Below are 24,452 nucleotides of genomic sequence, written 5' to 3'. Positions count from 1 at the left end.
TCCATTTCCTGATTTGTTATTCAACTTACACGTGCAATGTGGAAACTTGAAGTCTCCAGTGCGCAAACACTGAGGATGGACTTTACAGCGAAGGAGGTCTTGATCTTGAGTCTAGCTGTTAAACTTCTATTAAAAATATTTGCATATTTATGTATTCCGAATTTTTTAGTGAGGGAGAAGATGACATTTTAAGGATTTTCTCAAGATAATTGAACTTAATTTGTGAAAATAACCATATCAGACACAAATTATGATTCAAAGTAGAGTATTTTATATACATCTTAAAACATGTCTGGAGGGGATCTTTAAGTTCAGCTGCTGCTTCAGCAGTCTGAGTTAGAAACTTAAATATCAATAATGAGATCTTTTTTATTTAGAGCCTAAGTTTGGAATTAACCAGTGTTACTTTCTCCATGATAAACAAAGTCAAGATTATTTAAGCCACATTTGAAGGACAAAGCTTATCTTTATCAGTCCAAAGTATCTTCACTGTTTTCCAACCAACATACACTATGTGCCTCTAACTGCACTAGAGGTATTATTTCCAGGCTTAAACAAAGTCACTTTGTAAAGCCCCTCATTTGAATTTGAGGTCAAATCATGTTGCAGCAGCCCCTTGAAGCTACTGTGGAAATTATGAGTTATAACCATCTGCTTTCCAGTGGCTTTCCATCAGCCCCTCTGCAGGAAAGAGAAGTCATTCTACAAATGCAGCTTTCAGTGCCTCACTGGCTCTCTGCTGTCAGCAGTGGCTGCAGGAAACACACAATGTTACTAAAGAACTGAGGCCCCTCTGGCTAATGTTTACGGCACCAATTTCCATTTCTTTATTGTCTTTTCCATAAAAATGGCTAAAAATCCAGCCCAACAATGAGCACTGCCTTTTGTCATCACCTACCAAACATTTTTTCTTTCCTCCCTGCTTGAGCTGTGTTGATAGTCATTAAAACAAATATAAAAAACTTTCTGCACAGCCTAGAAGTGTAGGTTTCTCCCCCACTTTGTATGCACCCCATTCAATTTAATGAAAATCTTCAATTTCACACAGCAAAGACATGAAACTTCTTCCTCAGAAAGAGCTTTTATTACCCATAGAACATTGCACATATATTTTATATAGTACAATACACTTACTTTCATCAAAATATAATCTTATTAAGTAAACAGAACACCAAACCATAATGGTCATATTTACATTGAAGCCTCCGAAATGCTGCAGTCATTCACTGTAAGCATTTTGCCAAGGTGGTATTTACATTAAGGACACTTTGTCCAATGTGTCTCTCCTTTATGTCTGCTGTGATTTATAAACTCCACATGAACGTCCATGTGATGACAGACATAAAAACAATAGTTGGCAGCTTAGTGTGATAAGTCCTGGAGGTCTGTTTGTCTTGTTTACGACCGTGGGAGGACCTGAGCGATGGTGTCCCGGGCATTCTGATTGAGCCTTTCTGGGAACCTGACAGCATACTCCACTATTAGGTCACCGCGACGATCTGGGCGTTTGGGATAAGGCAGTCCCTCACCGCTAATGCGCCGCTTCATCCCCGGCTGCACGATATCTGTTGTTGACACTGTAAAACTTCTGCCGTCCAATGTGGGTGTGTTGACTGCGCTGCCACACAAGGCCTGATGGGACAGAAGGGATAACAAAAGCAGATGAAAGTGAGTTAACGAGATCATGAACGGGCACCAACAGGAACTTCAGTCTATACATGATTACCACTAATAACAACCACAAGTCCTTTGATTTACTACTCTAGCATATTTAAAAAGGTGTATTTCATAATATCAGGTGAGTATATATTTAGCATGTAATCTTAACTTACATCTCTGAGTGATATCTTGGCTGTGTAAACGATGTCAGAGCCTTCACGTTTGAACACCGGATGTGGCTTGTCCTTCAGCACAAATACCACATCAGCCGGAATGTTTGTGGGAGTCTCGTCTCCCTCTTTAGGAAATGTGATTTTGGTGCCTTCTTTCCACCCCTTCTTTATCTGCACCTCCAGGATTTTATCTTCTGTTCTTAGTGTCCGCCTGTCAGGATTCAGCCTTTTGCGAGAGATCTTCATTTTCTTTGTGCAACCCGACAGCACTTCCTCCAAGCTCACCCGGAGGTCGTGAACTATAGGCGGGTCCTGGTGTTTCTTTACAACGCTACTGTGACTGCCCATTCCTCCCATACCAGAGCTGAAAGAGCGAGGAAACCCGCCCATTCCACCGCCACCCATCCCAAAGCGGGCAAAAGGGTCGTCAGTGTCCATGTCCTCGTCTGTGCCCCCATTGCGTGCACCAAAAAACTGTTCAAAAGGGTTACGTCCACCGAAGAACTCTGAAAAGATGGCATGAGGGTCACCTTGGAAGGTGTAGCTGAAGGTTTCAGGACCACCACCACCACCACCACCACCACCTGAGGGGCCTCCGCCTTTAAGACCTGGAAGAAAGAGACAATCAATTAATATATTTAAACACTAAAACGGACTAAATCTTTGTGTGGTACGTGCCTTTGGTGTGTTGTTTTATTGTCATGTCAAGATAGGTAAAGGTCATAATGGAGAAAACAGGTGCTATTAAAAAGGTAACATCCTTTTACTTTTGTTCTGTTTTTATAAATACAGACTTTAAAGTATCATACACACTCAAATGCTATAATTCAACTGGTTTATTTTGTGTTTTGGTTCTGCACAAGTGTGACAAGGTAAAGGAGTGAAGAAAAGAGTGGCCAAGAACCAAGAGCAACAGCATAACATTGTTCATGTTAAAACAAACAACACAGGCAGCAGAGTTTACTGTGTGCCAAATTTTCTTTCCCAGGATGGCGAAGAAATGACCCGCCATACTCTGCCTCTGACTGGCCATTACTCATTACCTTTGTTAGTAAGGTTGGTTAGATTTAGGCATGAGGAGTGAGATTGGTAAGAATATCATGGTAAGCCAATCACAGGCAGAATAGGGTGCATCATGACTTCACCCTCCTGGGAAAGAAAAAAATTGCTTACTGTAAGGAGCTCTGTGTAAAATAATCAAAGTAAAAACAAACACCAACTAAGTCTTAGTTTTTCCCCATTATACAACTAGGCTACTCCCTATTGGGTGATACATATTACACCAGAAAGAAAAATGTGAATTATCAGCAGTTAGTAAGTTATTAACTTATTTTAGTGCATGCGAACATACTCATTGCTGCCCTAAAAAGAACACGTGGATGTACACACATTGATAGGAAACCATGAAACCTTTTGACTTGTCATAGTTGGGAAAGCACAGGCATTACAAATAGTATAAACAATGTCTTTTTTCAGTCCAAGTGTCCCATTACTTAATGACAGTGTGACAGAGATACACTATATCAGGACTGTGAAACTGAAGCAGCTAAATGTCATCGTTCATTTTATTATTTACACATGCACTTTTCCGACCATAACAGGTCAAAACATCTTCCCTGGAAAAGGCCTACTAAGGCTTGATGTTTGCTTTTCATCTATCATTGCTGGCTTTTAAATCAGTAGAAGTTGTTTTTGATGCAAAGGGCAACATGAACTGTAACAACTCTTTCTGAAGGTATGAAGGCCCTGAAACCTCCTACTTGACTGTGTACAGACACCACCAGTAAAAATGTGGCACAAACCTACTAAATTCTACCAACTTTTGCGGTGCCTCTCACTTATCAGCCTGCCTACCTACATGGAACCAGGACTGGCTTGTACCAGCTGTTTGTAAATCCGTCATTAAAGCCCCCCTCCAGTGTATTTTGGCATTTTTAAGATATTTCATACTTGAACCATTTCCTGACAATGTTGATTATCTACACTGTTCACCAAATTAATCCCTGAAGGCAGCAGTACTGATTTGTTGATAAATCTGCAGCCTCTGAGCAGTGCTGCACCAGAGCACAGTGCCATTATGCACATTTACTGTGTTTACCTTCATTAAAATCGCCTGATGTCACCAGGCTGCTACAGTATAGCCACACACACATCAGACTGGCCGGTTATAACTCAATATTCTGCTTTTTTATGAAGGAGATGTCAGGTTAGCAGGCGTCAGCACAGCCTCTTTTCCAACTTCCTTTTTAGCAAAAGTAGCATCTCATGTTTTATCCTTGAAACACACTGCAGTGCAAATGCTGTTGTATAACATTAATTACTTAACTATGCGACCATGTACGATTTGAGATACATTTTAATTATTGCTGAAATAGCGTCAGCCCGATATAATCATATAAACGGAAACACCAAATCAGTTTCTTGACTTATTATAGTAACTAGGCTAACCGATGAAAGTTATACTCCATCTGTCTTTGGCTGCAGATTTGTGGTGATTTGAGTTCATGTTGTGCCGCTCTGAACTGTCCAGACATTTTCTGAAGAAAAGCTTTTTGTTTGTTGAGCTGTTGTTATCACATTTAACTGTGATTAATTTGGCACAGCTGTCTAAGAGCTATGAGAGCACTGATGTCACTGGCTGAGAGAGTATTTAATAATCACCACACCCGCTGATCTACATTCACCTTCACTCAGCCCTTTAACACATTGCGCTGCTGCACAGACGTGAACCAAAATAGCAAGTGCGCATGGAGACGTCCACATAGTCCTTGCGCCTAAGACCTATCACGCTGCACTTGGCATTTATTATTCAAATTTCAACTGAGGGTGCAAAATATTAAACTGAGGGTGCAATGCATACTTTTGTACCCTTGCAGAACCAGGGCCGGCCACTGAGGAGGAAAGATTACTATAAAATAAAGCAAGGAGTTATTGCTTAGGATAGATGATCCATCAATAAAGAAGCCATCGTCTGATTTCAACTGTGGACTTCAAATATCTCTGTTACTGACATGTAACCTAGTCTTTAGCTTATGCTGTAGCAAGTGGACAGGTTAGGCTATAATATCACTACCATTCCTACACAACGCCAGTGCACTAGAATGGCAATCTGGTTGCCATGATAATGGATGACATCCGCCTATTAACCACACCCGTTCTCTGTTTGAGAAAGAAAGATAAAATAAATTTAACTGCCAATCCTCTAAGAATGTAGGTGTGACTTTGTTTTATTTATATGTGCATATCTGGAGAAATATGTGTTTTAGAATACTTAGTAGTATTCATGCAGTTTACAGTGAGAGGGAAATATCTGATTATGCAAAGCTAACCGTCATTATTTGGTCATTTAGTTTAACTAGCTTAGTTATTAGCAGTTACTCTGGTTATTGGCATAAAGTTTTGCAATTTGAGGTTTATAGTGTTTTTTTCTGTGAAATTTAAAGTGCCAGGTCAGATACGTCAACCATATTCCACATTAACGCTATCTCTTTACTCTTCAATCAATTTAGATTTCCAAATGTTTTACTTATGATGTAAATGAATATTGTTGTTACATAGGAGCAACACCTGGGGCCATGTTTAGGCGGACTACTCCCCTCCAGCCATAACATGAGATCACAAGTGTAATTTAGGATGCATTTTTTAAAAACTATATCATACTCCAGGATGCCTTTGATACTCTTACGTGTCTTCAACTTCACATCCAGTACCTTAATGGCCCCATGAAATGAAAAATACATTTTCCCAGTTTTAATCCTGTGTCCCCATGTTAACAGTTAATTTATCATTATATACCAAATATGTCAAAAAAAATCTGCATGTCTTTTTACTACCTGTAAAACGGTTTCAAATATTTGATGACTCATCCTGCACTCAGGGGTGTTAACAAAAGTTCATCCAAATAAATAGAATCAAATGTGTTTGGCTCAAGCACGTACTTTCGGGTCTGAAAAGTGAAGCCAATGCTCAAGTTCCTTAAACCTGCATTCTCTCTAATGGCCATCAGGGGGCGAATCAACTGGCTCCAAAAAGAAGTCAGATTATATGGAAGTCTATGAGAAACTTCTCACTTTATTTATTACCTCAGTAAACATTTTCCTAATGAGTTTATGGTCACAATCTCTAGTTTCAAGTCTTCTTGATTACAGCATGATGTTCATTTTGTAAAATTAAGGTCCCATTTGATTTAAATTTGACAATAAAGCAGGGTATGCTTTAGGGCTATGTTGTTTAGTGGCTATGTTGTAATTGACAAGTCTCTACCATGATGGCAACATTGGTTAGGTAATGTAAACATGGCGTAACCCCAGAATCACAGAGCATAGGTGTAGCCATAGCTGTAGTTATTTCAGTGTGTTTTCAGTTCATGAAAGTTAATTGTAACATTTTGGTCACCTTAAAATTCGTGTTCAGCATTTGGTTGTACTAAAAGACTCTAAGGAGTCAGCTGTTCAGTTTCTCTAGTAAGTACATTTTGTTTTAATGGTTTAAGCGGTTTTTCGTGAACGAAAATTAGCATTATCATTAGCATCATCACAGTTAACCATAGACTATAAATGCACTGTGCTAGCCAAGCCTGCAGTTAGCGTTAAGGGCAGCTCAACATTCTCGTCCAAATATGGTCACTTCATCACTTCTGGCTCCAAAAATCCAAGTTGGCGATGGTCAAAATGTCAAACTTGAGGCTTCAAAACCATGGATGTATAATAAGAGCTGGATAGGGCGCCATCGCTCAGCCTTGCAACCAATTTTTCCCAGTGGCCACTCGCGGTATTGCAGCGAAAAATCCCCCTGCGGCCCAAAAAGCATTTTCCCCATAGACCACCATTGCAAAAGAGACATCTGTAAAACTAATGACAGGACACCTCGAACTTCAAACAAGGTCAATTATGACTCTTTCTATTATGAAGTTTTGATCCATGGAGGTTTTAGATTTATAAAACTTTCCTCGAGCCGAGAAAAGCGATTTTAAAATCCGTGACGTCACCACAATGTAAAGTCTATAGGCCGAGCGGGAACTCGCGGGCGGAGCCAGCGGGGGAAACACTACTGCACATATTCAGTGGGTCGCACAACGCGCCATTTTCAGTCCAGTATCCACCTATTATAATACATCCATGTTCAAAACGTGTGTCCACAAACAAATGGGTGACGGTGGCTATGTCCAATATTTTTAGACAGTCTATGGTTTGGATATCAGTGGGCAAAAACTGTTTCACTTCCAAAGCAATGTGACTGAGGTCTAATTCATTCAACTCTCCTTCGTCCTCCTGATCTAACAACAGGTTTAAGTGTTTTTGGAGCCAACAGTCCTCTATAGCTCCGTATTGCGCTAAACTCTAAGCTCCGACCATTTTCAGCGGTCCAATCGGATGCGAAGGATTTGATTTAAATCCCTCTTATAACTGTACACCACTCAAATATTCTGTTTCACTCTATTTTATACAGTCTATGGTTTGACTGGGAGATACGTCACCGTACAGAAGCTAAAGACGCTAATTTCATGAGGCATTTAAGTTACCATGGATACCAAACAGATAATAATAAAGATAACATTCCAGTACACGCTGTACGTTAGTCCCCGCCCCCTCCTGGAGTCAAGCAGAGCTCTCCATGTTAAACTCAAGTTTAGACCTTCTCCGTTTCAGCTTGTCTACGAGTTCGTGTAAAAACATGAATAGGGAACCTCTCCTTTCCTGAATTCTTGTAGAAACATGATTGCAGAGCCTCTCCTTTCCTGGCTCAGAAATTGCAGAGCAGACGGGAGCGCCATTATAAACAGAGGAGGATAACGTCTATGTGGTGTCCTGCCTGCATGTTTGATGCTGTCACCTTCAACCCAAGCCTCTTAGTGGCATCCAGAGATTAACACTGTTTTAAGTATCCCCTATTATTCTAGCTTCAGCTTCAAATTCATCTATCTGTTGTTTAATTATTTACAGTCACGTTAAACCTTACCTTCTTCTCCGAAACGGTCGTATATGTCTTTTTTCTTTGGGTCGCTCAAAACATCGTAAGCTTCGGCGATTTCTTTGAATTTCTCCTCGGCTCCAGGTGACTTGTTTTTGTCGGGGTGAAAGCGAAGAGCCTGCTTGCGATAAGCTTTTTTTATATCGTCCTCTGATGCTCCTTTCTTAATTCCCAAAATGTCGTAGTAGTCTTTACCCATCTTGACCATCCAGCGGCCTGTTTAGTTACAGTCACAGCTGCAGTTAAAGTTAAAACGACTGGTAATGAACTTCAGAAGCGCGTCCTCGGTCCGTCCTTCGTCTGGACTCAGGCCCCTGCGCCCCAGATAGTTTCTTTATAAGCGGCGTGGAAACTTCCAGAGTTTTCCATAACGAGCCCGAACAATCTCAACTGTGACAGTTGGCCAAACACACGCCCAGCGAGACGTCACCGCATGCTGCCTTCAAGTGCTGTCAGAGATATAGGCGACTTATCCAGTAACATACCATACCATATCAGTCTCATAAAACCCAGTATGGCTGTAGGAAACGGTTCAGAGATCCCGTCATAATGCGCCTTCACCACAACAAGAACATGTAGGTATAGGCAAAATCATGCCACACGTTTGACTTTATTGCTGATTATACTTTAGGGCATGGCAGATCCAATTACACCAGATCACAAGTAATCACAATAAGACCACAAACAACGAATTAACCACTACAAACAATATTAATAATAATCTTTAAAGACTTCTGCAAGCGTTGAGCAAAACTGGGAAAAAAAAGACTGCTTAACTGTGGAAGAACTGCTGGCTGGAACTTTTGTTATGCTTGGGTGTGGCCCAGATTTAAAGGAAAGGTTCACAATTTATCAATTCTGTCCTAAAACAATAGAAAGGTTCCCAAATGAACATGAACACATGTTTTTCTTGCACATTCCTCCTGTTCATAACGGCTATCAAGAGATCTCTCCATAATGTGCTTTCACTGTTGTGAAAAGTTCACTTTGTGGACTAAATGTACAGTCCTCTTCCTGTGAAAAAATATATTTAAAAGTTTATTTGAAGCTAACATGGGACTTCTTTCGTCAAAATTGGTTCAATCAAGTCAATATCTTAAAAACGGTTTAGTGCCAGATTCCCTCTTTTTGTTTTTTTGTTCAACTGAACAGGAAAACACTGTTTGTCGAGACAAAGAGGGAATTTTTTTGTACTAAAAAGACAGTTACTGTGCAAGATTTCATTCGACTAAACCTCATATTATCCTCAAATAAACTTTTAAATACATTTTTACTCAAAACAGGGCCTGAGGATTTTGGCCTCCATCACTTACACTGTAAGTGCATTATAAAGGGATCTGTTAATGGTCAATATAAATGATCACAGCAAGTTAAACCTTTTTCAGTGTTCATTTTGCAACATGACTGTTGTTTTAAGACGTACTTGAAAGACTGAACCTGTCTTTTCAGACTATCACCGTCGTATACTGGCTGCTAGTGTGGTGCACAACAGGGAGGTGTAAGGCATAACATCCATAACTTCACCTTCAGGAGGGCAAGGCCCTCCAAAACAAATATTTCCAAAAAAATCACCTGTCATAGACCACTTGAGTAAAATAAACCAATAAAAAGTACATTTAAGTACATTTAATAAAGTTTTTCTATCTGGCTTATCCAAATGTGTTTTCAGTTGCATCAAAATGGCTCCAAAGTCTTTAGGAGAGATGGTCAGGTTAAATGGTTTGTCAGAAAATGTCTAAAATAATTACACATCGGTCATTATGCCCATTTTATTTGATTCATTTGTTGATTTGTGGTGCTGCTTGTGTTTTAAAGTACAACAACAGGAAAACATGTATGTGTAAAACTTGAAAGCTGCACTGTACTGGATCCATGTCATCTGTCTTTCAAACAAATGTCAACTAGAGATATGTTGGGACATGCAGTACTATGTTTGCAGTGGAAATAGTGCCCAAATACACTCTGTGCACAGATCTTTTGGGTAAGCATGTCAGAAAATGTATTCACGGAAAATAGATTAGACAAGCCACTGGATGTAGCATTATATACTGTCTCAAAAAGTCTTGTATTACACACAGACAAGCGTTGTTAAGCATTGTTATGATAAAAGAATCCTTCTCAGTTCACTGCAGCTGTCCTCTGTTTCATTCAATTATGGTGTTTTTAAAGATTTTAAGGTGTTTTAAAATGAATGAGTAAATTGCAGTACAAAGTTGATATTAGCTTGTAAAATAGTGATTATGGCATTTGTCTGATACTTGTCTCAAGTGAAGCAAAACTTGTTTTTCAGGGAGCGGCATGGGACATTTTTACTATCACTGCAGGTGGTAACAGTCCTACAGACCCACCCAAATAAGAGGAGGATTATTTTCTAAAAAGCTGGAGCTCAGATATTCTTTTAAAGAGGAAACAATTGCAAGTTATGCCCCTCACTTTTGTATCATTAGGGTTATGCAGGTCTGTGTATTTAGGTTTATTGGGACATCAAGATTGAAAATAATGGCTCCTTTGAATAAGGTCCACATACCAGGCATATGTACAGTAGGTATGAAACATCAATGTTCTGTATATTTGAATTGGGAGGTACCAAAATGTTTATCCCTTAAAATGTATAGCCCCCATTAATTTGTGCTCATTATGACTCTGGGTTGTCTTGTTTTGCTGCTGTAGAAGGAATTATTATTGAGTAACTGTGCCAAACTAATACAAAGCATAACAACCTTCCTGTAGAATCAATAATGGCTTTAATTTGAGATAATAAGATATAACAATATAACGGACAAGAAAAGGCTATCTTTATTTATACAGCACTATTCATATACAAGGAAAACATAACAAGAGAAAGCAAATATTTAAAGATATGACTTAGTAAAGCACTAATGTGAAAAACAATGGAAAGTTTAAAATGTAGTACCATAAAATTCATCAAGATTTAAGGCCAAAAGACTGCAAAAAAGGAAGAAAGAAAAAGAAAATGGAAAAATAATGGACTTTCCAAGGAATTAAGAAGGGGAAAGTCACCAGCAGACATACAAACAGTTTTCTATACAGCATTAGAGTCTGTTGTCTAAGTAAGGTTGTGCAGAAACGGACAGAGCTGCTATTCAAAGAGCAATAAAGCCTAACTATGAATAAATCCAATTATGTTGGCATACCCGCGACCTCTCAATTTGCTCAAATCTCATTGGCTACGTCGCTGATACTGTGGGCGTACTCGCCTGACTGCCGGCGGTTCTGATTGGCTGCGTGGCGGATGTCGTGGCCGCCCAATCGCATATTAGTCCGCTGATTGGTAGCTGCTCTGTCGCTCATCTGGGATATTAAGGAAGGGGGTGCAAACTGCCAAGATGAAGCACTACGAGGTAAGTAGTGTCCGTGAAACTCTAAACCATCAATGGGGCGCCTTATGGGGCCAAAATATTATTAATTTTACCAATGTGGAATTTTCCGGTGTATTCTTCTAGTGTGAAAGCCACCAGAACAGTCAACTATAGAGTTTTAAAAATGAGCAGGGACTACAGCATGCTGCAGCAACACCGCCTGTCATGGGCTGGTTGCTATGACCGAAGCTTTGTGGCCTTTCATGTACGGAAATTAACGGCTGTATCGGCAGTTATCGTGTTTGAAAGTCAACTTCCACCCACAGTATGAGGAAGTGTGTTTTGAATTTGTGAAGTTTTCGATATGAACTGTACGTTTCTGTGTAGGATAATGCGCCGTCTCTGGCTGGAGTGACTCAGGCGCTTCTTATCTTGTTATTACAACACAATGCAGGTGAACAGTCAAGCGCGCAATCTCAGCCCTGTTTCATTAAACCTCATGGCTTGGGTGCGATTTATTTATTTATTTATGTTTTAAACATCTCAAAGTCAGTCACTACTCAGAAATAAAATACTGTGGCAGCCAGTCTTGACTGTGCAGAACGCCTTGTTTTACTCTTTTTACATCACTAATGTAATTAATTAATGTTTCCTGTGGTACTATTGCACAACCACAAGCACTGAAAGCTCCTCTACATGTTAACAAATAGTTTCATGAGCACCAAAACCCATCAGACAGGATTTGAAGCAGCTTGACTGAAACTGACCCAACCAGTGGCACCTCCAGCTCCCCTCCTCTCTGTAGATAGGTGTGGGTTTTACAACCTGGGTGAGGAAGAACAAAAGTAGAATGATAAAAGCTGAGTTCATGAAAAATACATGGATTGATACATTTTCTTTTATTGAAGAAGTTTTTATTTCATAACTGTGTGAGTCCTTTACCTCTCAGTGTTTGCACCGGTGTGCACAGGTCAATATGTCAATCATAGGCGACCCCTGATCAATCTGCTTGACTCACCTTTTAATGGCTATCTTCAGTTATGACCTCTAGAGCTAGATCACCCTTGGCCATGCCCTTGCCTGCAGTTGAATACCACTAGCCTGCACATTTTTGAAGTATTATGAAGCCACTGATAGTGCCCATGTAGTAACTAGTGGATGCAGCGCTGCACTGACTGAAATATGTGACTCCTCATATTCTGTGAAGGTCAATTATGGAAGAAAAACTGACAGGTTGATCGACAGGTCAGACAGACACTATCTTTTCTGATTACAGCTATCAAAATCTGTGATTGTTATGAAATACTCTGAAGTCACAGTTAATAAAAATACAGCTTGTGACCTTTTTATCAGGTCACAGAATATCACAGGTCACAGTATATGGTGCAATACTAGTAAGCAACTTTTAGTGAGTGCAAAGGTTTTTGCACATGTGGTCACTGAAACTGAATTAGCCAATATACTGTATATGCATTGTTAGACTGGGTATGCTAATTGATTTCAGAAAATGATACACATAATCAACACATTAACTAGTGCAAACCTTCAATGAGAAATGTTCACGTCAGTGTGAAATTTGAAGAACACGTGAAGTTTACATCTTGCACTTTGATATGAAGCCAGGGCTAAATGAAGAGCAATACAGTATCAAACTAAAAATTATTTGTTCAATTTCTTTCCAGGGACACTGTTCCCAGTATCTTACATGTAAATTGATCTTAATTTGTTTGCCATTTGGGTCATTAGACCAGTTTAATCATAGTTTCATTATATTTACACCAGATAGCACCAGAGAGCTGCATCACCTTCAGTGATCTCTGTCTGGCAGTGCAAACATTTCCAGATTGTCTGTTTGTCTGTCTAAACATGCAATCTTTGATAGATTTCACAAGTAGTCTCTTACCTTGTGACATCATGGACAGAAAGTACAGGAAAAGCCAGCAAAACTATGCTTCCACTCACCGGTCAGTGTCGCAATTAAAGCTCATTTCTCTCTGCTTCACCCTCAGCCCAGAGCGCATTACCAGGACAGACTGTCACTGCCAGACAGAGGCTTTATATAGACGAGATGGGGGAGATGTGGTGGCAGTGGGTATGCCTGGCACAGAGAAGACTCAGATGTGGTTAATTCCCATAAGTCTCGACTGCAGTATCATGTGTCTTGCCTTTTTTAAGTGTACATGAGTGTTTGCCTCAGGCCACAAAAACCTAATGATTAGCAAGTTTAGGCCTCTAGGACTAAAATTTTTTTGTTTTGCTTTTTTAAGGGTTTTTTTTTTTTGTAATGATGCTTGCTTCTCTACATGTGACGCTGTGATAAGTGTGCATACCAAAAACAAAAATCCAAATTTGGGGCAACATAAGGATGTTTGGGTGAAATTGATTTAAAGTGGGGTTTTGTTTTTTTTACATAACAGACAATCTTTCATAAATGTCTATATAAATATAGAAAGAAAACATGTCTGGTGTAAACCTACATGTTGCCACTTGTGACTTTATGTCTTTCATTCATTATGGAAACTGTATCTCCAACTGTTGGTCATTAGAGAATGGGAGGGTGCGGAGGGGAGGGGGGGGTGGTGGGCTTCACCAAGGGGAATGCCCCAACTAAGCCATGAGAGTCTGGAGTATTATCACCCCTTGGTGGCAGGAAAGGGCGACTCCCTCTGCGTGTGACTGAGCGATCTGGCAGTCAAGCTTGGTTTCAAGGTACAACACGCTGTAGTATGGACATGGATGACTAGCTGAAGCTGTAGATAGAAGTCATTGAGGACCGAATGACAGTCCTGCAAAGCGTAATCAATAGTGAGCCCGTGACATCATACGTAGGCATAGATGGGTGGGGGGTCTGGTTATGCAGAGTTAGCAATAGATGTTTATATTTAGCTGGTGAGAGGAAGAGAGGTGGTCAAACTATGAGAGGGGGGGGGGGCTGCTGTTGGTCATAATGCCTCTCCTCCTTCTTCCCACTTAGCCAGAGGTTGAGAGGTGTCAGGGGTCATTAGGTGTCCTTTTTTAAGGAGGGGTTATATTTCCAAACCAAAACAGCAGCTCTGAAATGAAGCCTCTGCTCTAGAAGTTTCCATCATGAGTTACTGTATATGCAGATGATCTACTGTGGACAGTCTGCCAGGGGAGCGCTGGGCATTCCTATGTATGCAACTGTGCACACACATGTGGCATATGTCTGCGCTCCGGGGGTCGGCTGGCAGTTAAATAAAGCAGTGCGCCAGAAGTGAAGGAATGAGAGAGGGCAAAGAGGGAGGGAGGGTGAGAGAATGACAGAGAGGAGAAAGAGGGAGGGGCAGCAGGGGGGGAGACAGATTTATTTCCACAGCTGAGTGCTGCCCCTCTCCTCTCCTTTCCAGCTTGGCGAGGATCTGGGATAGACAAGTCAAGAGGTGGAGATTGACGAGAGAACTGAGGGGAAGAGTGAGGGGGAGAAGGGAATAAACTGAGTCCAGGAGGAGGACTGTGGACATGGATGCCCTAGCATTAGAGGCCACCAGCGGTAAAAAGGCACTCAATGGGGCAGCGGCGGCTGCCCCTATGCTGGCCCCACCCCCGGTTAAACGCAAACCTGCTAAAAAACCTAAAAAGGCTGTTGTTTTTTTTGAGGTGGAGATACTGGATGCCAAGACCAAGGACAAGCTCTGCTTCCTGGACAAGGTGAGAACTTCTTCTTCTTCTTCTTTTTGTATTTAAATAGTTTCCATCTCAATTTATTTAAGTGTAATTATACTTCACTAACCCCAGCTCTGCCATGAGTGTCTTAATGACTGTAGGTGCACATTTGATTGGCCTTGTGTCTGAGCGTGTGAGAGTGTGTCTGTACGTTCATTAAAGGCGACGTGTGATTTGGCAGTCCTACATTACTGTAAAAAGTGTGAGTGTGTGTCTCTAGAACACATTGGAGCTGCTATAGTTGTATTCGTTACTGTCAGTCAGCTTTGTGAGTGTGACCATCGACACAACATGAGACACAACACTGCTGGGTTCAGTTACCTGGGTATGGTACGTGTCTTTGGCACACGCACACGAAGGGGGTCGACAAAATGTCATGAATAACTACTGCAAACGAGTGTGACAACCCTGGAATAAATTCTACCCCCGTTAAGCTTTAATAGTTTAGTTTAGCTTTCGGAGTGTGTCAGAGAGCTGCTCATTCAAGTCTGTAGTCAATTTTGAGGCACCAGTTATCGTATGGGACATGTGATACGAGGTACAGTTTACTTTACAATAATAAACCACCACCGCAGTCTATGGACTGCATTCATTAACAAGCAGTGTCCACATCCTGTGAGGCTCCTGTGGGAATTCTGTGTCAATGTATTCCTGTATAATATTATAGAATTCATAATATCAGTAATGATATTCATAATATTCATGTCTGCAAGCCTAATATTTATACAACTGGAGGTAGTACATATAGGGTTGCACTTTTCTCCTAACAATAAATAAAATGTGTCCAGACACTTCACCTCTCTGTGTGAAATGTTCATCACTTCATGTTCCAGGTCCTCAGCAGTTGTTTCACTCTAGTCCCGCTAGCTGCTCTGTCTCAGGTGTTTGAACGAGGTGTATCCCACATTGTTACAATCCTAAAACTCTTAAAAGGTTTCTACTTTTGAAATCTGGCAAAGAGATTAAAGAATTTAATGTTTTTTGTCGATCTTATGATACCGTCTATGAACTAAATAACATACATACATGAATGTCAGAATATAATTTATGTCTTTGTTTATACATTTGAAAACCGTTTAAATTAGAACATTTGTTGTTGGATGGCATTATTGGTTTTGATGGATTAGGAATTTGTTTTGGACTCGCTTGTAGCAGCACAACGAATCAACAATTTCAATTTCAATTTATTTTATTTATATAGCACCAAATCATAAGAGAAGTGATCTCAGGGCACTTTCATTCACAAGGAAAGGTTTTAAAAACGTACATGAACAAAAGTTGTGCTCTTTCATCACACCGGATAGTACAAATAAAACACACAGAGTAAAAAGATGCTGAATAAAAAATTATAAATACAGTAATCATGTACAGGTGTTGGTGTGCAATTGTTTTTTTTAATTAAATGAGGTATCTAGTTCTCTGATTGTCACAGTGGTAGCAGAGTCAAAACCAGACATCTCTGCAGTTCATGTCAACACCTTTTCTTGATGGTTTGCAGGACGTTTAACATCACTGGCAGCGGTACTGTGCCAGATTGCACAGAACAACAATCTTTGCACTACAGTCTGGTTTGACCAGTGTAATTACTGGTGGATTAAAGTCCAGACTAAAAGGCATCAGTCAAATTTATTTTGATAGAACGTCTAAGCGTGTTTTATCAGGTATATTTACAGTAATTATAACTTGGCCTGTACTTTGTTATTATTGTGTTAGACAGCATTAATTTGTTAGGCCTGTAGGCCAGTGCTGTAGCTTTAGGAGGGTTCAGTATATCGTTGGTGTGAGGCCTGTTGGTGTGTGGCGGTGCATTAGCCAAGTTTACAGTGGTGTTACCCTGTCAGCCAGGACAGACTCGGCTTATCAAAGGCTGCTCCTCACGACTGACAAGTGTAAGGTGCTATCCTTGTTGGATTATACCGTGTTGTCGGATTAGCAGAGTTTCCATGGTGATGGCATCCACAATCTTAACACCTTTTTGGAGAGGCAGTTTCACAGTTATGACTGATATAGATCTGGATCTGGACAGAGGGCCCTTTGGGGTGACTGGTTTCCTAAAGTGGGTTAACAGAGTTAGAAATAAAAGTGAAGTCTTCGTATCATGTCTGGGTCAGGTTTTATAGGACAAACTCATAATCACAGTACTGAATGAAGCCTGTAGAAAGAAGGGGGGCCTACAGGGGTCACAGAGAGGTGGTTTCTTAATGATGTCATCCTGCTGAAAATGGCACGTGGTCCTCAGGACGAATCGAACAGAAGCTAAGTCAATTACAGCTGCAGGCTACTACAGCGGGGTCACACAGTCTGTGAGGGAAGTCACTTGGTGAGTTCAATAGAAAAACAATTACAAAATATAAATCATATTTCTAATTTCATGCTGAAAGCATTGAAATTGAGGAAATTATCTCTAGTTTATTTACATTTCGTTAAAATCCCCTGAAAAATAACTCTTTTGGCCATTTTGTTCTAACCATAGTGCTGAGATTATTTATAGTATTACTGTACTGTTTATACTGAACAAGGCCATAAAGTTGTTTAACACAGGACTGCCAGTTACTAAGCATCTGATTACACATCTACTCTGTTTTATCAGCCAAACTCAATGCTCAAATTGCTTTGTAATGATACGCTGGTTCAAAAGTAACTTATCATTTAATGTCTGAGGAACGACGATGTACAAGGTGCAAACATTTGTGCTCTCTATCTGTCTGTACTTTGTTTGGTGTAGTTTGGCCTCTCACACACCTATATGTAGATTCATGAGCTTCTCTAGAAAGCCACAGAGAAACGTATTTATATTTTTTTTTCAGTTTTGCTGCTTTTGTCTCCTCTCGTGTCACAACCTTGCTTGGACACTGTGATTGCATTATACAGGTATACATTTCACAAAAAAACATCTTAGTTCTCCTTGTCCAGGCTAGCAGGCAAACACAGGATCAACACTAAAATGCTTTGAGAAACTTGTCACTGAGGTCATAAATGTCAGAGGCTTGAGAGATTTTTGATGCAGATGTCTGAGCTGTTATAATGATGTCATGCAGATTGTGTGTTTTCACGCTCATATAAGGAAAGACTAATAGATTAGGTCTTGGTATTAAACTCAGTCACTGCGCTCCTGCTGTACAGCTAAAGAATAAAATGATTTTCACGTTTGGACTTTATAATTTGAAGTTTCAGAGACTTAAAACTTGCATAAGGTAGAAAATGTATCATGCACAAAGGACGGAGGTAGAGATTATGTTCATTCATCTCAAGCACGTTTCAGGTCTCAAGTTTCTTTTCATAACCTACTAAAATGAATAGAAACAGTTGGTTAAAGGCAGTTAAAATCTAAACATTTGAAACAGGTCAGGAAAAGTCAAAAGTGCTTCACAGGTAAATCTAAACATGATATGTATAACAGCAGAATACTAAAATCATTTTTAAAAGAAAAACCATAAAGACTGGCAGCACTGGGCAGCAGGAATATTAAGTGTACACCTACCATTTATAGTAAATTGGCTTAAACATAAAAATTCCCCTTTGTGAGGTCAGTCATAAGGTCATGATGAAAGGTTTGACAACCCAGGTAAATTATACTCTGTTAACACCAGGCATTAACATGCATCTGTTGTGATCAGATCACAAGTGGAAATGTTCTGTGTTCTTCTACACATCCAAAAGCTCAGCTGTTAAACACACACACACACACACACACACACACACACACACAGTCCAGGTTCATACAGTGAAGCAGCAAAACTAAAAACTGTATCAACTTGACAGGACAGAAGAAACTATCCTGGGGAAACAGAATTAAACGTTTTAGCTTCTGAAATATTTTTTAGACAGACAAGAGAAAAACAATTGATTTTCTGGTTTTGGTTTAATTTCTATTCTGATTGTTGATTTTTAAGATAAGGAAAGGATAACAGGTTAGGGGAACGAGAAAAACAGGAAAAAATGGGAAGTGGATTTCATTTTTCTTTAATTCACATGAAAAACAAAATAATACATTTCTTTATTCTGTTATCAAACAAGTGGAACACAGCTTTGGACGGAGGCCGCAGTGCCCTTCCCATGCCAAGTCTGTCAAAAAAATAGAGGACATCAGTTGAGTAGGTGGTCCTTCAGTGTGGCCCAGGACACATTCACATTCACACTGCTAAATGAATGTGGCCACATGCGGCCCAGACCACCTCCAAATGTGGTCTGAGTGATCAGATCTCAATGCGTCCTCAACGCATCTCGGGTGTGTTCACACCTGTACTTAGATCGGATCACCCAAGATGCATGTTAATGCCAGGTGTGAACAGGGCCACAGAGTAACAGGAACTAAAGTCTTAGCTGGATCCTCAAAGATCCTCAAAGTTTTTTTTTAGAAAAACACCTAATAATTAAATTCTGGACTCATTTTGATTGTAGAGATTATAAGTGTTCAGACGGTCAAAAAATATTCCAAACAAAATATGTGACAGTCAACATAAAACCCTTGAGGCTACAGGGTTCACCACACTTTAAAGCTACAGCACATATATCTGCTCTGTAAATCCCTGGTCCTGTGTGTCCTTTGAGAAATCAGAGGGGAGAAATTTATATTTCATATTCTTTGATTTCATGACGGCTCCACCGCTTTGGTCCAGACAGTAGTATCTCAACAACTACTGTGATTGGATTGCCATAAAACAGACATTCACGTCCCCCTGCAGGATGTAAAGACTTTGATGATCCCTGACTTTTCATCTCGCTCCGTCATCAAGTCACAAATTTGAATTTGTCCAATACTTTTGATTTATGACCCAATACCTGCTGAATTAAGGATATTCACATCAACTTCAACTGTATGTTGTGGTCAGTGCTAATTAGCAAGTGTTAGCATGCTAACACGCTAAACTAAGATGGTGAACATGGTTAGCATCATCACCTGCATCATCAGCACATTAGCGTTGTCAAATGTGAGCATGTTGTCATGCCGGTGTTAGCATGTTGCTCAGCCTCACACAGCTGCTAGCAGATTTGCATTTGTGTCCTCTTGTTTCTGTGTTGTTGCCATTGTGTTGATATTTGCGGTAGTTTGGCCATTTGCTGGCAGCCTGGCACAAGGTCGTGTACTTTGGCTGTGGTTATATGCGTGTGTGTGTGTGTGTCTAGGCTCTTTAAAACCCTAATACCAGCTGTTAAATAGCCCGCGTCCATGGGGTGTGTGAGCACAGCCAGAGCTAAATTTATCACTAATCACCATCATGAATGGAAAACAGGGTTATTATCTGTTCCTTTGTGTGTTTATGTCTGTACATGTCCCTCTGCTTATTTATTGCGGTGTTATTTGTAGGTTGAGCCAAATGCCACTATCGGGGAGATCAAGTCTATGTTCCACAAGACCCGTGAGTGTCATCTCTCTGCAGGCGACTAAAGCCTCATAAATCAGATTCAAGATCAAGTAAATCTTCAAGCTGCACATAGAAATACTTACTTTATGTCCCATCTTAAGATGTCTGTTAAGTATTTATATGACTGTTTCAGATCCTCAGTGGTACCCAGCAAGACAGTCCATTCGCCTCGACCCCAGTAAGTCAGCAAAAGTGTGATGGGTAATCAGTATAATTAAAGTACGTGATGATTGATAACTGTAATTTAATGTAAATCTCAATGTGTGTTTTTAAGTTGACATGTGTGTGTTTCAGAGGGGAAGTCTCTGAAGGACGAGGATGTTCTGCAGAATCTTCCTGTGGGAACCACGGCAACGTTCTACTTCAGAGACCTGGGAGCTCAGATCAGCTGGGTCACAGTGAGTACAGTCCAAACACAGGGACAGTCAGACCCAGTCCAGAGTCCTGACAAGCCCACATTTTATCAGAGCTCGAGTGGGATCAAGCAGGGCTATATCGAGATTTCCCGCTGGGTAAAAAAGGACTGTGTGTATGTGTGGGGCAGAAGTTTTCCTCTTGACTCTGAGGTTAATTTGCTGAAGTTACAGTCGCTGGGAATTGGAGGAGAGGCATGAAGTGACTGAGATAGAAGGGAAGGGAAGCAGAAGGTGGATATTTATCTTTCTAAGACATCAGCAAGTCAATAAATCACCAGCATGACAACAACAAAGTATGTGCTCAGTGTTTGTTTATCTGAGTTAAACTGAGTCTCCAGGCTGAGGGAGAAGAAAATATAACAAACTTCATTAGCACTAGATAATGTGTAACAGCTGTGACTCATGCTGTCCTGCTTTCTGTCTTTTCCTCAGGTCTTCCTGACCGAGTATACCGGTCCTCTGGTCATCTATCTGATGTTCTACTTCAGAGTTCCCTTCATCTATGCACCCAAATATGACTTTACTACCAGTAAACACTGGGTCGTACAGTGAGTGTCTCCAACACAGGCCTTCACAAATATTTTGGGAAAATGCACAGTTTACTTCCTTCACGTATTAACTTTCTTGCAGATAATTAGATGAGAAGATCAATACCAATCTGATGTCTGTCCCTTAAATATTTAGCATCAGCCAGCAGCAGGTTAGCTTAGCTTAGCACAAAGGTCTGCGTGCCAAGCTCACTAATTTACAGGTTGTATCTTGTTTGTTTAATTAGTTTAAAATCAGTTACGATGGGTTATGTGTGGGTCAGTTTCTTGGCCAGGCGCAGTGATTTCCTGTAGTCTTTGCTGGTTGTCTGTCAACCTCACGGTGACAACAAGACTCCACGAGAGACAGAGATACAAAGACAGATATATAACGTGGTAATTAGAGAGCTTTAGAGGTGCTGGTAGGCAGTTTTGTTAACATTGGACAGAGCCTGGTGAAGCTGTTTGCCTCTGGAAACGGCTAGTCAGGCTCTGTTATGCTAAGCTAAGCTGACCCTCATCTTTCTCTAGGCAGGAAAGCCAATAAGTATCCCCAAAATACCAAACTATTCTTTTAAACCATGCTTTTTCATATCAACGTGGAAATGAGCCTTAAAATCCTATCTAGACAGAGCTCTTGGACGATGATAAAACAGTCAATGAATGATTTGTTCTCACTGAGAGGATGCCATGTACCTGCAACCTTATTTTTTTTTTTATACATTGTGTCTCTGCTTTTTCCAGTCTCGCCTGTATGTGTCACTCTTTTCACTACGTGAAGAGGCTGCTGGAGACGCTGTTTGTCCATCGCTTCTCTCATGGAACCATGCCGTTACGCAACATCTTTAAGGTGAGATACATTCTGCCACTCACACACCGTCACATCTTTCCTTACATTAATATCTGCAAAGATGTCATGTGGGTTACACGGAGTAAAAGCTGAATAATTAACAGAAGTGTATCTACCGCCACAAGGAAGTCTCGATGACAACGTTCCCGTCACATTCTCTGTTTCAGAACTGTACCTACTACTGGGGCTTTGCAGCATGGATGGCCTATTACATCAACCACCCGCTGTATACACCACCCAGTGAGTATACACCTACACGAACCTGTTTGTCACTGTAACTCCTTTTCATCTGTACTTACGTTAATTGTGTTTTGTTGCAGTCTACGGGGAGCAACAGATAAGACTGGCCCTCATCATTTTCTTGGTAAATATTCATCACTTTGTTCTTTAATTTATAAAGCATCATTTGATTTGACTGATGAGTATAAACAAGGGTGACATTTACTTCAACTGTATTTTTTTAAGATGAGTTTATTTAGATACAGGCCCTGACTTTATTTTTATCAATGATATATGCTCTTTTTTTCTTAGTTCTGTCAGGTCGGGAACTTTTCCATCCACATTGCTCTCAGGAACCTCCGTCCGCCAGGTACACACACCAGTTACACTTATACATCTGTCGCTCAAACACGCAACTGTATAGTTACAACTACAGCTGAAACAAGTAGTCGATTAATGGATCAACGGAAAAAGTAATCGGCAACTATTTAGATCATTTTTCAAGCAACAAAGCCAAACATTCCCTTAGTTCCATCTTCTAATTGTAAAGATTTGTAGCTTTTCCTTGATATGTCCTTCGATTTTGATGTGTTGGTTGGACAAACAGAAATCTGATATCATTTCGTATACCATTTTCATAATACTGGACTTTATGAAATTGAGATTTTCACATTTTATATTTCAATCAATCAATCAATTATTTGAAATCAATAATGAAAATAATCATTAATAGCAGCCTTGTTTTGGCCACAGTTATATTTTCTTTTTTTCAGCTCCTAATAATATTGAAGAAATAAAATTAAAAATAGGTTTTGGTAACAGTTCTGTAAATCACTTCTTATTGAAATATATTTGTGTGCTTCTCAATTAATGTCAGTTTAGAATGTCATCATTGGTCAACTGGTTGCTTATGACAACAGACCCAAAATGTAAACATAAGAACGAGTAGATAGATTTTTAAAAATTGATAACTTTCTTTGACATTCTCTTTCTTTCTTTCATTTCTTTTGCTCTCTTCATCCAGGTTCCAAGACCAGGAAGATTCCCTATCCAACCAAGAACCCCTTCACCTGGATTTTCCTGCTGGTCTCCTGCCCCAACTACACCTATGAGGTAACATGCTTTATTTAGCATGTGATAGCTGAAGAGTCTTACTGGAACACAGAGTGGTGAATTGTCAAATTTAGCTTAAGAGAGTACTTAACATTAGTTGCACAGCTGGAGGTTTAAACCACGTAGTCTCCCTGTTTTTATTGCACCATTTGTTTTTCCCTTTGGTTGACAGAACACTGAAGGTTTTGTTAGTGTTAGACCTGCAGCTCCTGCCCTCTGGTGGTGTCAGTCTGTATGTAACACCCCTCCCTCCTCCTCCTCCTCTTCCTCCTGCAGCTGGGCTCCTGGCTTGGCTTCACTCTGATGACTCAGTGTCTTCCGGTGGCCTTCTTCACCTTGGTGGGGTTCATCCAGATGACCGTGTGGGCCAAGGGAAAGCACCGCAGCTACCTGAAGGAGTTCCGCGACTACCCTCCTCTCCGCTCACCCATCGTGCCCTTCATCCTGTAGAGGACCACATAGTCACTCCCTCACCCATTCAGCTCCAGCTCTCCACCCCAAAAGTGAAAGGGTGCCCTCCTTTTTTTAATTTCCTCCTAAATCTACACTGGATCCACACTTACCAGACCGACTGAAAGAATCTAACCCCGCCCCCCAGCCCAAAGTTTCTTTCCCTTCCAGTTCTTGATCCCTGTCATGTTGAGTGAAAATGTAAAACACTTACACTTGCTAAGGTTTTTTTATTACCCACAAACAAACCCTTTCTGATTGGTTAATTGATGTGTGTGCATTTGAGCTTCCAGAGCGGTCTGTACTGTATATAAATAGTGTAAGTCGGAGAGATGTCCCACCACTCTCATGACATCTGATACTGTTGTTTTGGGGCTGAATCTGCATCTGGTGATATACAGCAAATCTTGAATTGTTCCATTTTGATATCCATTAATCTAAATTTAAAACCATGACAGCATTTAATTTTGTTGATGTCTGATGAAGTAATTTATTAAAAAAAAGGTAAACAAAATGTTGCTTTGCTCAGTCATGTGCAGTATTACAGGTGTATCATTAATGACTTTAATCTACTGTGTGTAAACATGTGATATTTATTCTACATACTGTAATGGGAAAACCAAGTATTAAGTTAAATGACAAAGCTTTTGTCCAAGCCATGATTTGTGAATAATAGCTAAATTCTTTCAGGGAAGCTAGAACTCA

General features: G+C 40.2%; 2 protein-coding genes across 6 annotated transcripts; one reads left to right on the top strand and one right to left on the bottom strand.

Annotated features, from left to right (window-relative positions):
• Positions 1–1,062: 1,062 nt before the first annotated feature.
• On the bottom strand, positions 1,063–8,189 carry dnajb1b (DnaJ heat shock protein family (Hsp40) member B1b). Its single transcript, XM_042393301.1, has 3 exons — positions 7,791–8,189; positions 1,833–2,440; positions 1,063–1,632 (listed from the first exon to the last, which is right to left on the bottom strand). Exons 1-3 carry the CDS (start codon positions 8,008–8,010, stop codon positions 1,399–1,401), a joined length of 1,062 nt encoding a protein of 353 aa, XP_042249235.1. The 5' UTR covers positions 8,011–8,189; the 3' UTR covers positions 1,063–1,398.
• A 2,890-nt stretch (positions 8,190–11,079) lies between these two features.
• tecrb (trans-2,3-enoyl-CoA reductase b) lies at positions 11,080–24,263 on the top strand. 5 transcript variants are annotated; one of them, XM_042436538.1, is made up of 12 exons: positions 11,080–11,164; positions 14,741–14,791; positions 20,115–20,166; positions 20,306–20,350; positions 20,467–20,570; positions 21,021–21,136; positions 21,860–21,965; positions 22,133–22,205; positions 22,286–22,329; positions 22,497–22,554; positions 23,209–23,297; positions 23,574–24,263. In XM_042436538.1, exons 1-12 carry the CDS (start codon positions 11,150–11,152, stop codon positions 23,745–23,747), a joined length of 927 nt encoding a protein of 308 aa, XP_042292472.1. In that variant the 5' UTR covers positions 11,080–11,149; the 3' UTR covers positions 23,748–24,263. The 5 variants fall into 5 exon arrangements, with proteins under 5 accessions (XP_042292472.1, XP_042292464.1, XP_042292481.1 ...); XM_042436530.1 differs by having other exon boundaries at positions 11,146–11,164; positions 14,491–14,791; XM_042436547.1 differs by lacking the exons at positions 11,080–11,164; positions 14,741–14,791 and adding an exon at positions 19,379–19,633.
• The last annotated feature ends 189 nt before the right edge of the window (positions 24,264–24,452 follow it).

Source organism: Thunnus maccoyii, chromosome 2 (genome assembly GCF_910596095.1).
Source record: "Thunnus maccoyii chromosome 2, fThuMac1.1, whole genome shotgun sequence".
Lineage (NCBI taxonomy): Eukaryota > Metazoa > Chordata > Actinopteri > Scombriformes > Scombridae > Thunnus > Thunnus maccoyii.
This window is presented reverse-complemented; position numbering and strand designations above follow the sequence as displayed.